The sequence below is a fragment of the Microtus ochrogaster genome, unplaced genomic scaffold (assembly GCF_000317375.1).
Source record: "Microtus ochrogaster isolate Prairie Vole_2 unplaced genomic scaffold, MicOch1.0 UNK5, whole genome shotgun sequence".
Taxonomy (NCBI): domain Eukaryota; kingdom Metazoa; phylum Chordata; class Mammalia; order Rodentia; family Cricetidae; genus Microtus; species Microtus ochrogaster.
In genome coordinates this window covers 10778827-10795879 of record NW_004949103.1, presented here as the reverse complement: position 1 = coordinate 10795879, position 17053 = coordinate 10778827, and the positions used below count along the sequence as shown (strand labels likewise).

Below are 17053 nucleotides of genomic sequence, written 5' to 3'. Positions count from 1 at the left end.
CCAGCACTAGAGAGGAATATAAGGCGGGATGAGACAGGAACTCCGCTCTCTTTCAGTCTGAAGATTTCATAGAGGTAAGAGCTCTCTAGTGGCTTGGCGGCTTTGTTTTTCGGATCTTCAGGGTGAGCCCTTAAGACTATACGTGGGAGTGCACCACAGAGGCACAAGCAGCCCCCAGAAAAGACAAAAGGGGTGAAAGAGAACACAGGTGGCAGCTGACAAATGAACACAGGCTAGGAGAGAAGAACCCTGCCAGTGGTGAGCAAACACATGTGTAAAACCAAAGACACAGAAACAAATTTAGGTTCCAAACGTAAGCCACAGACACATGTGAGGTTCCTTTTGGATGGAAGCAATGAATCCTTCTGCCCAGCTCCGGACTTAGTGTATAGAAATCATTACAAGGGTTTCCCAGCCCTGCAACAGCTCAACAAATCAGACTGCTCATTCTGTGTAATGTATTTTTTTTTTTTTTATTTTCGAGGCAGGGTTTCTCCATAGCTTTTTGGTTCCTGTCCTGGAACTAGCTCTTGTAGACCAGGCTGGCCTCGAACTCCCAGAGATCCGCCTGCCTCTGCCTCCCGAGTGCTGGGATTAAAGGCGTGTGCCATCACCGCTCGGCTTTTTTTTTAAATTTTTTTATTTTTCTTTATTCTTTTTATTCTGTGTACTGTAAAAGTTCATTCTTGTTGGACTTTTGGGGTGTGAGCAGAACGTGCATACTTCAGGAGACCCGATGGACCACAATGCTTGGGTGGGTGTGCCAGAGGCCACGCAGAGTTGCAGAGTTGCAAATCTAACTTCAAGCCGGGAGGTGGTGGCACACACAGGTGGGAGGCAGAAGCGTGCAGATCTCAAGGCCAGCCTTGTCCACCAGAGAAAGTTTCAGACAGCCAGGGCAACACAGACAACAGACAAAACCTGTCTTGAAAAACCAAACAAACAAAACTAACTTCCGAAGCTTTAGTTCCCGGCTCACCTCCCCGCCCCCATCATCCTTTGAAAAACATTTGTTAAAGCTGGGCCTTTCTCGACAGCCAGTCTTATGAAGGAAAAACAAATGCATGTAAGTCTATTAAAAGGCAAGTATTTAGGACTGGAGGGATGGCTAACCATGTAAAGATGTTCCAGCCCCTGCACGCACATGGTAGGCATGGAGAACCGACTTCAATATGTTTCTATGACCCCAGAAGCGCATCAATAACACAAATTAAATAAACGCAATGCGATTTATTTTATTTTTTAAAGAAAAATACTTTTCAGAAGTATGACTAGGCCAGCTTTTACCTGGAAAGGCATAAGGCCGGAGTACTAACGTTCACTTGCTTAAATCCAAGGCCGACTTTGGACAAGTTACTTCTGAGTCTTATGGGGGCGAGGGATGAATACAAATGTTCTACCAAAGCTTCCCCACACGGTAAGAGCTAAATTTGTCCCAACAAAGCGCATCCACCAAACGACTAGAAAGTGAAAGCCAGAGACGTCAAGGGGTAGCACCCAAAGAGAAAAGCTAACAGGTAAGCAAGTGCCAGGAGCCACTGGGAGGTCTACACAAAAGAGAGAAAACCGGGAAAAGCACGTACTAGGTGACCTGAAAAAAATTGAACTCGGAGAAGCTCAGGCGAAAGGCTACGCTCCAGGGAAGACCAGCTCCAATCGGACCTGCAGAGCAGAACGCCGGCTGGAATCCAAAGAGCCCCGAGATTCTGTGAGTTGTCTCCAGAAAGGCCGCGGGTGCGGAGGCACCAGAGGCCGCCGGACACGGGCTGCAGCCAGCCTCGGGCAGCGGCTTCGGCTCTCCGACCCCCGGCACCCACGGGGCGCAGGGACCACCGAGACAGGCGCGACTTCCGAAGGCTGCACAGGGACGCCCACGGCGCGGCTTACCTCGAATGACGACTCCAACTCGTCCACCAAAGTGCTGTTCGACGGTCTCGGAGCCCCGGGAGCGGCTTGCAGAAGCGAGGCCTGGCCCGGGAGCCCGGGCGGGGGCGGCGGCGGACCAGGCGGCTGCCCCGAGAACATCCCGCCTAGAGACCCCGCCATGTCTGCAATAGCGGGCGGAGGCGCCACTGGGCCTGCGTGCGCCGCGGGATCACGTGGCGGGTGTGGTCATGTGACTGGCGGGGCTCCTCCTGTCCCTCCCAGAGGTGTCTAGAGGCCTCTAGAACCTTGTTTCCCTGAGATCGCCTGGGTTAACTCTTTACTGACTTTAGTACTAAAAGCTTGGGCGGGTTTAAACCAGTCATGTACAGAGGCTGAACTCGCGCGTGGGCTTCCCTGCCATCGACCGATCCCTGTGCTGCTCCTAAGGGCTTTCAGGGACATTGGCCAAGTCTTTCCTTGGGCTCCTTAGTAAAGCGAAGAGTCATCTATTTCTTCAGGGTGCTTGAGGGCTTGCTATGTACCAAGTGCCAATTCAATATGTAGAACTCTCAGTTCCATGTCTGCCTGCATGCTGCCATGCTTCATACCATGATGACAGTGGACTAAACCTCTGAAACTTTAAGCCATCCCCAAATAAATGTTTTCTTTTATAAGAGTTGCCATGGTCATGGTGATTCTTCACAACAATAAAACCATCAGACAGAAGTTGGTACCAGGGACTGGGGTATTTTGGTAGCCTGATAATGCTTTTGTTTGGAAGAATGTGGACATTAAGACTTTGGATTAGAAGAGCAGCTGAATGCTTTAAGCAGAATTTAATGGGTCATAATGGTAGGAACATGGAAGACAGCGGTGCTGAGGGTGATTTGAACTGTGGGAGGCCAACTCAAGATATTTCAAAGAATATTAATATCTGATATTTTTGCAAAAATGTGGCTGCTTTATTCCTTTGTCCAAAAAAACGTGCCTGAGGCTAAATCAAAGGATTAAGAGCTTTAGCAGAGGACATTTCAACAAACTAGCATTGACTGTGTTGTGTGTTTATTAGTGTTCATTCTTAATGCAGATCTATAAATGAAAAGGAGCAAATTGAGCAAGGAAAAATACAAAATGCACAAAATAAGGGCACCAAGAAGTGGAATGGAGCTAAATCCTGTGTTCAAGGAGATAAAGATATTAGTGAAAATCCTGGTGTTAAATGGTGTGAAGAGAGTGAGGACCTCCGGGCAAGACTCCACCCAGCTAAGAAGCCAACTTGTGAAAAGGAATTAAAGAACCGCTTAGAGCCAGGTGTGGTGGGTTCTGGCTTTATTCCCGGAACTCCGGAGGCAGAGGCAGATAAATCTCTAAATTCGAGACCAGTCAGCTCTACAGATCAAGTTCCAGAATAGTCAAATCTAGGCAGTGAAGGAAACCCATGGAAAACACAGAGCTGTCTTTAATCCCAGCACCGGAGAGTCAGGTCAGCATGTTTTACATAGGAAGTTCCAAGCCTGCTGTTGTTACATTGTGAAACCCTATATCAAGAAAACAAAATAAAAAGCAAACTAATCAAAAGAAAGGATAAAAATAAAAAGCTAGGAGCTTTTCTGCAAACTGTTTCTATCTCAGGACCCTTCTATATTCCTAAAGCTTATTGGAGATCCTGAAGTTTGGGGTAATGGAGGATTGTGTTTGCTAATATTTATCAAATAAAACCATTTTTAGAGTTGATTAAAAGTAATGTCTCGAAAAACCAAAAAAAAAAAAGTAATGGACACATTGCATGTTAACATTTTTATGGAAATCACAACTCTTCTAAAACAACAGCCAAGAAAAATGACTTAGTTGTCCAGGAATGGAGCTGTGGGAGGAGACTTCTGAGAGCTTGTGAGAACACTCCACGAAAACAAGTCTTGTGACCTCAGTTTCTTGAAAACATAGAATTGTTCTTGGCTGTTTTCATGCTTCTCCCAGTTGTAGTAGTGGATAAGACTGAGTTTACTTCAGATAAGTCATTATTACTTGCTGTTGTTAAGTGTTTAGACGATCCTGTATATCCCTCTATGGAAAAGCATGTTTTCACCATATGCAGCTTATCCTTTGTGATTACGTACAACTCTTTAGTCATGTGGCCTTTGCAAGAGAACTTCACTCGCGTGATCTTTCTTACCCCTCAGAGTATAAACTGTCTGAGGCTCTGAACAAACTTGGCTATTGCATGAGACTTTAGTCTGCCTCACTAATTGGTTCTGTTCTCCCAGCCCCACTGCCTCTGGAGCAGTGACACATAGTGACGGAATTTTACCTTTATTTGCAAATCTAGTACCCAGTTAGTCTAACCACGATCTAAATTGCCAGTAACAAACCAGGGGTATTTCTCCTGGATTCATCCAGAGAACAAAGGATCCACTTCTTGTTTTGCTAAAACTCTGTTTCTTCACTCATAAAATGGAAGAGTACAGTCTTGGGAGGATCACTAAGAGAGAGACAACTCGTCTGTGACGGTCCACACTACGGTAGTGTACAACACGGTCAACACTGTAGCCTGGTAGAGACTAAAACGCGACAGTGTGACCTTTACAGCGAGTTGCTCACTGGCTGGAGAGATGGCTTGGTGGCTGAGAGCAAGCCCTACTCTTCCAGAGAACCCGAGTTCACATTCCAGCACCCACACCAGGTAGCACCCCATCACCTGTAGCAATAGTATTGTATTAGGGGATCTCACGCCCTCTTCTGGCCTCTGTAGACACTGCACTCATTTGCAAATCCACACAATATGATTTAAAATAAAATTTAAAAAAATAGCTATCCATTGGGTGGTGGTGGTGCATGCCTTTAATCCTGGCACCTTGGAGGCAGAGGCAGGCAGATCTCTTAGTTAAAAGCTAGACTGGTCTACAAGATAGAGTTACAGGTCAGCCAGGGCTATACAGAGAAACCCTGTCTCAACCCTCCCCCCAAAGTTATCTATTTGTGGTTACAGGCCACACCAAAGAACTGGGCAGTTGGATATGAAGGTATGGCATAGACTCATTAGGAATGGAACACAGAAGGGCTGTAATAAAATGGTAATTATAGAATGTAGGGCCTAAATGAACATTTTCCTAAGATCATGACAAGAAGACAAGCTCACAGTAGATGTTAAAGCTACAGCAAAGGAAGGACCCCAGAGAAATCAGGTAATATTGTCAGCCATGAGCATACTCCTAAAACTCTACTTCCCTCAACCTAAATGGAGAATTCAAGAGCAGGAACTACATCTTGCTTTCTCTGCCTTACTGAGCATGGAATATATGCTGAATCAATACATCTACTCCAAAACAGCAGAACATTTCCTACTTCCTTGACCTTCCGTGGAGGATACGTGAGACTCCTTTTTTGCTAATTTATTCTTTTAAAAAATCATCTTTTCTCATTTTACATACCTATCCCTGTTCCTGCTCCCTTCTCTCCTCCCACTTCCCCACCTTCCTGCCATCCCACCCCCGCAATCCACCACTTAGAGAGGGTAAGGCTTCCCGTGGGGAGTCAACAAAGTCTGACATCATCACTTTGAGTCAGGATCAAGGTCCTCCCATCTATATTTAGGCTGAGCAAGGTATCCCTCCAAAAAGAATAGACTCCAAAAAGCCAGTTCCAGCACTAGGGCTAAATCCTTTTCCCATTGCCAGTGGCCCCAGACTGCCCAAGGCACAAACTGTCATCCACATTCAGAGTCCTATGTAGGTTTCCCCGCTATCCAGCTTCCACCTAGGCCCAGAACTAGGGCTATGAGTTAGCCCACCCCAACAACCACTGAATCTATCAACTGTTGGGTCATGTGAAGGGGATGAACCTACAGATCCAAAACAGCAGGCTCTCCATGACACAGTGCAACAGGATGTCAGGGAGAAGCCCCAGTTAGAGCCCATAATCAGTGGTGTAGCAGAAACCAGAAGCCTTGAACCAGACCAGTGACTCAAGCAATGAACACTGCTTAAGTAAAGATGAATGGACGGAAGGGTAAACTGTGTGACTCAGTGGGCTACACTACAGCTTCCACAAGATTCTTCTTTTTGTTTTGTGTTTTTCTTTTAAATTTGGTTTTGATTTGAGGGGGAGTTTGCGAGAGCATAGGGTAGATGCAAGGAGACCGGAAGACAAGGAGGAGCAGAATGCATGACGTGAAATCCACAAAGAATCAACCATAGTTAAAAAAGAATAACTGTGAACAAATGTCATAATCCAGGGACCACAAAACAGTATTTCTAGTAACTAGCTAGGTGTGGTGGTTTGAGAGAATGGCCCCCGTAGGCTCATATATTTGAATAGTTGGTGCAATAAGCAGGACTGTTTGGGAAGGACTCAGAAGTGTGGCCTTGGTGTCACTGAGGTTGGGCTTGATGAAAAGATTCCCACCATGCCTGGTGTGCTCCTTGCTACTTGTGAATCCAGATGTGAGTTCTTAGCAGCTTCTCAAACACCATGCCTGCCTGCCCACTAGCCATGCTGGTGATAGATTCCTATTCTCCTTGGATTGTCAGCCCCAAGTAAACCCTGTCTTCTAATAACAATAGCAAGATACCTAGGACACTAGGCATAGTGGTGTACCCCTCTAACACTAGTATTTGGGAGATGGAGGCAAAGGATCAGGAGTTCAAAGCTATCCTTAGGTACATTAGACTCACACCCCACACTCAAAGAAAACCAAACCCAGAAACAATTATTTTGGTAACTGCACATCATCTTTTGATTTTGCTTATGTTCTTTTTCTTAGCAGCACAAACCTGAAGTTCAATTTTCCTTCTTAATTAAAAACATATGCTCTAGTCAGGTGTGGTGGCTCACTCCTTTAATCCCAGCACTGGAGGCAAAGGTGGCAGATCTCAGAGTTTGAGGCTAGCCTGGTCTATAAAGTGAGTTCCAGGATAGCTAGGACTGTTACACAGGGAAATCCTGTCTTAAAAAACAAAAACTCAAACATATGCTCTGAAATTGATCAGGAAGTTAAAAATTTAATAGCCACATGGAGAATATTTTAAGTCTTGCAAAGCAGGACTTTACAATCATTGCAGAAAATGAAACTCAAATAAAAACTTCCATTTTGTTCTGCATTTTAAAGCCATTCAAGGTCACAGGAACTGAATTTTTAAAAAGCCGGGGATTACTTAGCAGTCATCTAGTGCTGCAGGATATTTGATCACACTGTGTGGAAGGCACTTTTTGATTGGTTTAATAAGGGGCTGAATGGTCAATATCTAGGCAATAGAGAATAGGTGGGACTTCTGGGGAGAAAAGAGGGACTCGGGATGAATCTAGGTGTGCGAGACACTGAGGAAGTCAGACATACAGAATGTAAATGAATAGAAATAGGTTATTTTAACTTACAAGAGCTAGTTGGGAAGAACCCTAAGCTAAAGGCAAGCTTTCATAATTAATAGTCTCCATGCCATTACTTGGGGAGCTGGTGGGCCCAAAAGACAGGCTACAGTCTAGCAGAATGAATGAGATGGTGTTCCTGTGCTCAGATGGATTTAGTGTCGTGAATCTGGGCGCCCAGTGCTCTCAGTACAGGCCTCCAGCTGTAGCACCCAGGGACCATGAGGGGAAAGTAGGCTGGAAACAGAAGACATGAATCATGGAGGCAGAGATCGCAGATCTTCAAAACAAGCTCAATGAGTGTGAAAAGGAGCAACGGAGAGCTGCACAGCATGGCTTACAGCTACTGGGGAAGCAAACAGGAGCAACTGGACAGATGCCATGAAGAAACAGTGACCATGACTGAATTACAAAAAAGCGTGTATGCCCTTCAAAGAGAGGCCAAGCTCAAGAGGTGGACGAAGAGTTTGAGCTGTGACTGTGAAACAACAAAAAATGCAGCTGGAGCAGTTAGAAATGTGACTAACAGAAGCCATGGGCAGTAAGATAATGACCTGGAAAGTAAGTTAGAAAACTGTGAGCAGAATTAGATGAAGCAAGGCTCAGTGACCGTCAGCTGGAGCAGAATCTGGATCACCAAGACTTCTCCCTCACCAATCGGAAGACCCTGGCTAATGTCTGAGCAGCAGGGGCTCAAGAGCACGTCTTGGCAGTGCTGGCTCCGTAGACCTGAGCTAACTGAAATGGAAGGTAGGAAGATCGCACTCAAAGAGCTGAACAGGCTGTAGCGAAAACGAGCAACAAGGATGCCTCCACACTTGCCTACTGCACTGGGCAGACCCGCTGAAAGAGGGGGAGGAAAAAGCAGTGTCTTACTGGAAAGCCTTGGTGAGAGCTCGTACAGGAAGTCAAGACCACCAGGTGCAGCTGGCTCACACTTCACAAGCCTCGGATTCCAACAGTGACAGAAACTCTGTTTGCAGAGGTGGAGGACTGAAGGTGGCGATGGAACACAAGCTCAACCTCATGAAAGTCAGGATCAGTCACTGGGGAGGCAAAATGCACCCAGCAGAGCGTAGAGGGCAGAACACGTCACAGACCTCCACACTGCTCAGGGTGAGAGGGTCTCAAACTGAATCTCAACAGCAGGAGCACTTGTCTGCCGTGCTGGAACGGAAGGATGGTGAAATAAAACACCTTTTCAGGTAAAATCAATAATCTGGAGAAAATGAAGGACCCACTGTCCAAAGAGAGGGTGAAAGCATACTGAGAGCCAGCAGACTGGATATTTAATGGGAACTTGGCAGATGGAAGACGCCCACAGCTTTCACAATGTCAAATATGAATCAGAGCTAAGCCAGATGAATTAAAGCTGAAGTATGAACCGCAAGGGGAAAGAAGTGTGGCTGCTGCCACTGGGGACATTCCTACATTCCCACTTCAGAGAGAGGAAGGGTCTTGTCTTAGTAAGAGACGACACTTTGTCGTGGGAACAGCCAGCCTGTAGGCATCCAGCCAGCCAGTCTCTCTCCTGAGAGCCGCCTTTGGGTATGCTGCCAAAGAAGGAAAACGTGTGAAGCTTGGGAACGATACAGCCAACACTAGGGCCTTAGGTGAACCACGTGGGACACCCCAGCAGCCCCAGCTCAACTGCTGAATCAAACTCCCAATAGAGGTGAAGGAAAGAAAAGAAACCACAAGTAAACTGGAAAAAGGAGCTTGTCTTGTAAAATAGTAAATATGGCTTGTAAATACATACTATTATAAGATGTTTTATTAATCTAAAGGGCCTATATTCATACATATAAAATTTAGATTTTCATGACTGAAGCATACTAAAATAATTTTGAAAAGAACAACATTCATTTTTGTTTTTAAAAGATTTTCATTCATTCAAAAATATTTTGAAGCCCAAATATCCATTTTTAAGACACATGAAGGAATTTCTGAATGTTTGAACTAAGAACTGTCTTTACTGAAGCGAAGTAAGAACTCGATCAGGGTCCTTGTGGGCCGCCCACTCATGCCCTTCCGCAGGTACGGAACTTCGTCCTTGTTGGTCATTACACCGGCTATGTCCAAATGCGCCCACTTTGAATGAGTCACAAACTCCCGCAGGAATGCCGCGGCTGTACATGCACCTGCAGATCTGAAGAGAAAGGCAAAAAGGATTACTTTACCTCACATCAAAGTGCATGGAGCATTTCATCAAGCTACTTTCGGGGCCAGTGGGATGGCTGGGATAGGGAGCATGATGCACAAGCCTCACAGCCTGAGCCCCACTCCGGAGCTGGCATACACGTGGACCAAGGGGGTTGTCCTTTAACCCCACATACATGCTACAGGGCCATGGCACACACATCACCCCACACCCAATATATGTCTTTTAAAAACAACAGTACTAAAGAGGAAAAGTTAATATAGGATATCCAGAGAGACACAGAAAAACCCTGCCTGGAAAAACCAAAATAAAATAAAATAAAATAAAATAAAATAAAATAAAATAAGAGGAAAACTTAAGCTCATGTAACCTATTAAGAAATTAACCGAGAAATCATTTCCAGAATATTTATTTTTAGATATGGCTTTCTAGGATAAATGCCAAATTCTAAATTACTTTACTGTGTAATGAATTCCTATAGTTCCCATCACCTTGTCTTATCACTTGCTTAAAGTAACTTTTAAATTTCAAAAATTTCTAACATTAAGAGAACTGCTAGAGAAGTATTTTCAAAATGTAACACCTCAGAAAGCTTAGAAGCACTCTACCAAAAGGAAACTGGTTAGTGTTAGAATCTTCTGTGAAAAGGATGAGACTAAGGAGTAGTTTGGAAACCCAGGATGACTGGAAAGAGAGATCATTTGACATACCTGTATTTTCCAATGTTATTGACATCAGCAAGCTGGCAATCTATGACCTGTCTTGTATAATGCTCAAAGAGAGGCATCCTCCAGACTCGGTCCCCAGTCTCTATGCTGGCCTGAAGAAGACAACGTGACAGTGTAAGGGCAGACACTCTAGCTGGATGTATGGAGGAGAGACCTGTTCTGGCCTGTTACTGCAAAGCAGGGCTGTGAGAGTGATATCTAAGAGTGCTTTAGGTCACCAAAAGATTCATCTCAGAATTAGGAAATAGGGACATTGTAAAATAATCCATGCATCAGTAGGACATTTAGTAAAGTCTCAGCTTGAAGCTGTAGGCTTTGTGGGTTTAATTAGGGCAGAATACACCTTGGTCTGCTGGAGACATGCATGTTAGACGTTCATTACTGAAAACCAGAGACAAGATGAGATCACTACGCCTTGCCTAGCCTCTTATCCATCTGCTTATACTAACTGAGCGCTAGGTCACCACTGAGCCACAGCACTAACACCGCTGCCATCAAAAGGACCAGGCTAAGCAGAGCCAGGCAAGCAGACTGTACTCATTTTCAGAAGGCAAAAATAAAGTCTCAGAGTAAAAGGAAAACAAACCAGGAATAGACCTGTTATTTTATTTTAGGACCTAAGTATACCTCTGGGAAGACAGACTATGGGCTGCTGATTGTTGTCTTAAGTATCCCTGTGAATATATCATTTTAGCAGTAAAATAAATGACCTGAAAAATTCCAATGCTGTGTGTGCCATAATGACAGAGGGACACTGGGTAGTGCGAGAGGCCAGGAGAGGTTCCTGGTTCAGCATTAGGTCAACAGCTTGGCTCGTGCAGAGGCTGAGCGTGAACTTCATAAACAGACAAAGAAGGGGGCAGCATCGTCAAGTGACAAATAGATCCAGGAGCTCAAACAAACCTCATACATGTATTCATGGATTATGTGTCTCCTCCCCCTGGTAAGCTGCCATTACCAGCCTGTGAAAGGATACATGAGCTGCCTGGAGCTGCAGAACAGCCCCATGGAGCACTGGGGACACGGCTATTAGCAGCCGCAGGACAGACAAGTTTTACCATGAGGACTCTGGGCATGCAGAGTCCTCATGTTCCTTTAGGACAGGAACTAAACAGTGTCCAAAGAGGATGAAGCAAACAGCTAGCAAAAAAGGCAAAGCAGGACAGACACACAAACGAGCCAGAAGAAAAGACGGTCACAGAAACCTAGGACCAGAGTCACCAAGAGATCACTGCCACCTGTGACTAGAAACGGGCTAGGCTAGGTCAATGCTGGTATTGGCAGTGAGTGGCAGGAAATGTAAGGACGGAGGATGACGGGAAGGGCACAGAGCGCAGCAGTGAAGGGCAGGGGAGTCATGTTTACAATGCTGAACCCACACACACCCATTGGAAGGCCACTGTTTCACAAAGTTGGCCTCACACTCTGCACTTCAGGGATTACCAGTCATGGCCATGTAATTTGTCAGTAATTTTAACATCATTCTGAGGCTAGGGAAGGACAGAGAAGTGATGTCATACCCATAATTTAAGAATATCTTGAGAAAACCCAAAGCTACTGAATCAAGTTTACTGTTATGACCTATTTTCAATTCAAAGGCAACCCAACAGGAAGAAAATCACTTTAGCACACAGCTTGAACAAGCTTATTATTCAAAGGCCACAAAAATTATTATTTTTATAACTTATGGGTATATAGACTTACCTCAAAGAGTTTGTTCCATAGCCAGGACGAATTGGTAAAGACTCCAGTGGCACCTGATCCCAGGGCTATGTCCATGGCACCTGTAAGAAACAGTCCCTTGGGTCAGGACCCATCTCTCGAAGCCAGGAGGTTCCTGTTACTGAGACCACCACTGTGGTCTCTAAGTCTATCAATGGCTCCTTCATACAAAATGTAAATAGGCTTGAGAAACTATCACTTCTATAGCTAGTTACACCTCACAAACTAGAATTCCCCTTTATTGTGGACAATTCAGAAAAGGAAATGATAGCAATTATCATGAACAGTCCCATCCCAGAGTAAATGTCACTTATTGCTGATAGTACTTTCTAGAGTTCTAAACAGCTAAGAATATGGCCTTACTATATATATATACCCTATATCCTCAGCTACCTGCACAGTCCTTGCACACAGCAGGAGCTAAATGCATGCTGATGGTCATTCATTTGGCATCAACTGTATATAGCAGATAGTAATTATTTGATGCCTATGAGGCATCTATGTGGGACACGTGTGCCACATTTTAGTGAATCATTTTTGTAAAATACTTTTTAATTTTTTTTAAATTTATTTATTATGTATACAGTACTCTGCATGCCAGAAGAGGGAACCTGATCAAATTACAGATGGCTGTGAGTCACCATATGGTTGCTGGGAACTGAACTTGGGATTTCTGGAAGAGCAGCCAGTGTTCTTAACCTCTGAGCCATCTCTCCAGTCCCTTAGTCAATCATTTTAATGCCTTGTTTTTAAACTTGGTCAGTTTTGATAAATGTTCATTTGTCCTCAATATTTTAGGTACTGAATAGGGAGAACAAAAGCTATACAAATATTATAATGCCTACTTAAAAACATTTATGAAACTGCCATAATGAAAGTGTATCTCTGCATGCCAGATTTAAAAATTAATTACAAAGGGCAGAATTCCAAAAAATTAGAAACAGAAAGGAACTCTTAGTAAACCACTGTGCACATATGAGAGGAACAGGAAATGACTTTTGCTCCAGTAAAGGCTTCCGAGACTCAGGAAGATGAAAACAAAAGGTCCAAATGCCCTGAATTTTAATCTTGAAGAACAGACAGATTCCTAGCGAGAGATTTTGGAGGACATTTTGAGTTTTGGAACTGTGCAACAAGCCACCATCCACCTCTTCACTGTCTACAGAGCCTCTACATCAGGCTGCTTCGGGGAATGCCTGGCAGAGGAGCCTGGAGCTCCTTCCAGCCCTAACAACTGCCCTCATGTGCTGATGCTGGGGGCCAGGAGCTCCCTGGAGGCTGCGGTCAGTAAGCAGTGTTACACCCATGCTGGTCCAAAGTCAGGGCTTTCTTTGCACACCGGTCACACTATTGTGTGCCCATTAAACAAAGACCTTGCTACCCCCACAATATTTTTTTTCTTAACAATATGAAATCAGTTTGGAAAGCTGACTGGATATCAGACATATTGATTAGTATATTAAAAATGCCACTGATTTTTAAACGTATTGATCTTTTCAGATTTGTGGTAGATGGCAGTCATAACAACAACAACAAAAGCCCACCCCTCTCACTCTCTTTTAAATCTGGCTTAGTTGATTTGACCCAGTTGTTAAGTTCCCACTGGAGAATCAGAAAGAAGGCTTAGTGCTTGATCCCAAGCCTGACAACCTAACTGATTCCAACACCCACATGGTGGAGGGAGACCAAAGCACAAGGTGTCCTCTGACCTCCACACGCTGTGACATATGTGCACAAGACAAAATAATCCCTTGTTTTTAGTAACTCTGGAATGCTGTAAGGCGACAGAACGAATACCGAGAACGGCTGTAACACCGAGGCAGTTTCTTTGGTGAAGGAACGCCTGGAGTACAGTGTGTGCACTGCACCCAAGATTTCCTGCAGACATGACAGGGAATGGGGACTGACCTGTCAAGGTGGCAGCATTGATGATGACCTTGGGATTGAAGGTGTGTGCGTAACAGAGTGCATCGGCCAGGATGAGCCTCCCCTCAGCATCTGTGTTATCCACCTGCAGAGAAGGTCAAGAAGAGAAAGTGTCAGACAACCTGAGGACTGGATATGAAACCCAGACACGATAGCTCTTGATCTCAAAGTGGGAAGAGGGCAGGGTGGTATCTGTCACGAGATAGTACAGAGTCACTTGTATTTCAGGCACAGCGGGAACATAGCTAACCTGACGGCCATGCAGGCAGTCCTGCCCTAGCTGATGACACCACACTGAAAAAGTAGGGGACTGTCTGGTCCATTTTAAAACTGGAAAACTGGGAGTAGATAGCTGAAAGAGTAACAGGCTGAGCATGCAGCATGCCTGAAATCCTAGTTTCCCTCTCGAAGCACCAAACAAAACAAAGTCCTTAAGGGAGTTAAAACTGAAACTCTTAAAACTTGGGCAACCCTTTCTACCCTATTCCATTCCTTCAGTAAAGACAAGGGTAAAGACAGTATCCACGTGTACATTTCTAGCCCAGTTCCCTTCCTTCCACCATGACCCCAGGGTCCTGAGCAGTGTCTGTGTGTTAAAGTTGTGCTCCACAGATGCCAAAGAAAAGAGTCAAAGTGAAGGGCTGTGTTGTCCAATTGAAACATGAGGAAAAAGTTCATCACGGCACAAGTAACTAGAAAACAGCCCATGCTTTACTGGTGTGTCATGCTCTGCAGGCCAGGCCAAATATTCGTGATTTGTATGTAAAACACTATTAGTGGGAAATACAACAAGGTAGGAAAAAAATACTCAAAAATTTCCATCAAAACTAATGGCACTTTGCATGAAAGGTTCTCAGCACTAAAAGCAGCACCCTGGCCCAAAGTGCCCTGGGGTCCTAACCCATGGCACCCTGCAGCTAGGTGGTAACAGACGGCATGCTCTGTTGTTCCCCTCACGAACCTGGATGGTCTTCCCGTTCCTGGCTCTGACGACGTCCCCTGGTTTGTTGGCCTTGCCACTGGGCATATTTTCACAAAGAGGAGCCAAACCTATTGATAAAACATAAAAAGGAACATGAGACACGCTTGATTCAAAAATGCTATCCTATAGGACAGGAGGCTGCCGGAGAGCCATCAAAAGCATACTAGATACAGGCTTCACTTTCAGAAGTGACTAAACTTGGTATTACCAATGGCACAACTGAGGTCAGCAGGGACATGTGTAGCATGGTCTAACTGATTCTAATCCAGAAGAAATTAATGCAAATTACAGAACACCAGCACTGCCTGGACCTTTCAAAATGCCAGTGTCATGAAGGGAAGAAAGAAGAAATGGGGCTCCTGGCAACCAAACGCAATGTGCTATCTTTGCTAGGGATCAGATGTTAAAACTAAGTAAGGGGCCTGGAGAGATGGCTCGGGGTTAAGAGTGTACACTGCTCTTTCAGAGGACCCGAGTTTGATTTCCGGCACCCAGCCTGAGACTCCAGTTTCAGAAGCTCTGATGCAATCTTCTGGCCTCCCTGGGCAACTGAATTTACATGTACACAGAACCACACACTGACACAAATAAACACACATAATAGAAAATACCAAATATAAACAAAATGGCTTTTTTTTGGAGTATTGGGAAACTTATTAGGTTACTCTATAGATTCTTTTGAAATGTAACTATTATCATTACATAGAATGTTCTTCTGCTTAGGAGACATGTTAAAAATACTCAGAGGTAGAAACATGTTGAAATGTCAGCATCTTGATTTCCGGTAACAGTTCTGGTCAGATGGGTCTAAAGTACCATTTTACCTTTCTCACACACAAGGGATGAAACCCAACTCTCTCTTCCTTTTAACCTTGCTATAAACTCCCGGCACTGCTTCTGGAGGTTTGCATGTGCAATTCCAGGAGACCCTGCATACTAATTGCTTATTCTGTGTCAGGAAAGTAATAGACCACAGTCCTGGGAGGCTGTCAGTAAATGAGCCAAGGATGATAAAGATGATGCCCTCCACTCCAGCGACTTAGTTGGTCTTGCTGGAGTAAAGTACAAACGTGACATATGTGTTCTTGATGGCTAACCACTTTTGCCTAAGTAAAACAAATCAATACAAGTTACAGCTTGCTGGCTGCAAAACACACTTAGCCCAGTCACCTCGGACAGAAAATATTTATTTCAGCCAAACAGCTTCCGCTTGATGAAAAGCTGTGTAAAAATGCCTTCTGGTCTTTTTAGAAGGAAGGAAATGGTTTGATGCTTCAGTTCCACCATCAGACTAGACTTTGGAAGCACTTCACAAAGCAACAACCCATGTCCTACTTACCTATGATATTAATGGGCAGATTGAGCTTCGCGGCAGACACAATGGCCGAGCAGATTGTTGCAGCTCCTCCCATGTCGGCCCGCATGAGGTCCATGTTTGCAGAAGGCTTGATGGAGATACCGCCACTGTATGGAGGAGGGGATAGTGTGCAACAATAGTAAGAGCGAAGCTGAGAGCCCGAATCACTTTCTTGAAACCAGAGACATGGTCAGTGAGATGCCAAGTGTGATGACCTGTGTTCGATCCCCTGACCCACATGGTGGAAGGCGAGAACGGTTTCCTCTGACTTCCTTAAGACTGCTGTGGTACTTGGGTCCCCACGTGCACACATACCATGCATAATAAATAAGTAAAATGTTAAAAAAAAAAGTTATCCATGTGGTGCTGTATGCCTCCAATCCCAGAATTCAGGAGGCTAAAGCAGGATTTCAACTGAGGCCAGATTGGGTAATGTAGCGAGACTGTCTCAAAAACCAAACCAAACCAAACCAAACTCCTATAGAAACTCAGAGTTCACTACCACACAAAAGCACCACACATAGTCAAATTTCTAAACTTGTAATCTGAATTAGTTCAATTCTGTAGCCTTTATAAAGACAAAAAAATCCTTCCAGAAACATGGATAAGTGCGGGAGGTCCTTTTCTTTCTATTTGAATGAAACTTGACCAGGTGCCACTGGAAACATCACCATATACTACCAATCCACCTAAGATCCATCTCTGCTTCCTATCAGTAACATCTGATACCCACAAAGATTGTCTTTCAGGGAAAAAAAAAGAAAACTTTTTGATTTGATTAGCCCATGAAACCCAAAGGTCATAAACTATGAAGAAAAGCTGACAAGCTCCTCTCACGCACACAGGACAAGAAGGGACTAGTTCTTCAGACACCTGCTGGTGGTAGACGGCTACTGAATGGGAAGAAGCATAAGGAAGGTATCTATGTGTGACGTGCATGTGTATCTGTG

The 17053-nt window shown here is 44.6% G+C and overlaps 2 protein-coding genes across 2 annotated transcripts in view; both read right to left on the bottom strand.

Moving 5' to 3' along the window:
- Nucleotides 1-2079, bottom strand: part of Med28 (mediator complex subunit 28) — a 6379-nt gene extending 4300 nt beyond the window's left edge. Inside the window, exon 1 of the mRNA XM_005366036.3 lies at nt 1663-2079. Within this exon, the coding sequence (XP_005366093.1) occupies nt 1663-2046 (384 nt within the window). The 5' untranslated portion in view covers nt 2047-2079. The remainder of the gene's footprint in view (nt 1-1662) is intronic.
- A 6906-nt stretch (nt 2080-8985) lies between these two features.
- Lap3 (leucine aminopeptidase 3) overlaps nt 8986-17053 on the bottom strand; it is a 17361-nt gene continuing 9293 nt past the window's right edge. Inside the window, exons 8-13 of the mRNA XM_005365999.3 lie at nt 16086-16210; nt 14726-14814; nt 13747-13849; nt 11821-11900; nt 10099-10208; nt 8986-9376 (exon numbers count right to left, since the gene is read on the bottom strand). Of these exons, the coding sequence (XP_005366056.1) occupies nt 9187-9376; nt 10099-10208; nt 11821-11900; nt 13747-13849; nt 14726-14814; nt 16086-16210 (697 nt within the window). The 3' untranslated portion in view covers nt 8986-9186. The remainder of the gene's footprint in view (nt 9377-10098; nt 10209-11820; nt 11901-13746; nt 13850-14725; nt 14815-16085; nt 16211-17053) is intronic.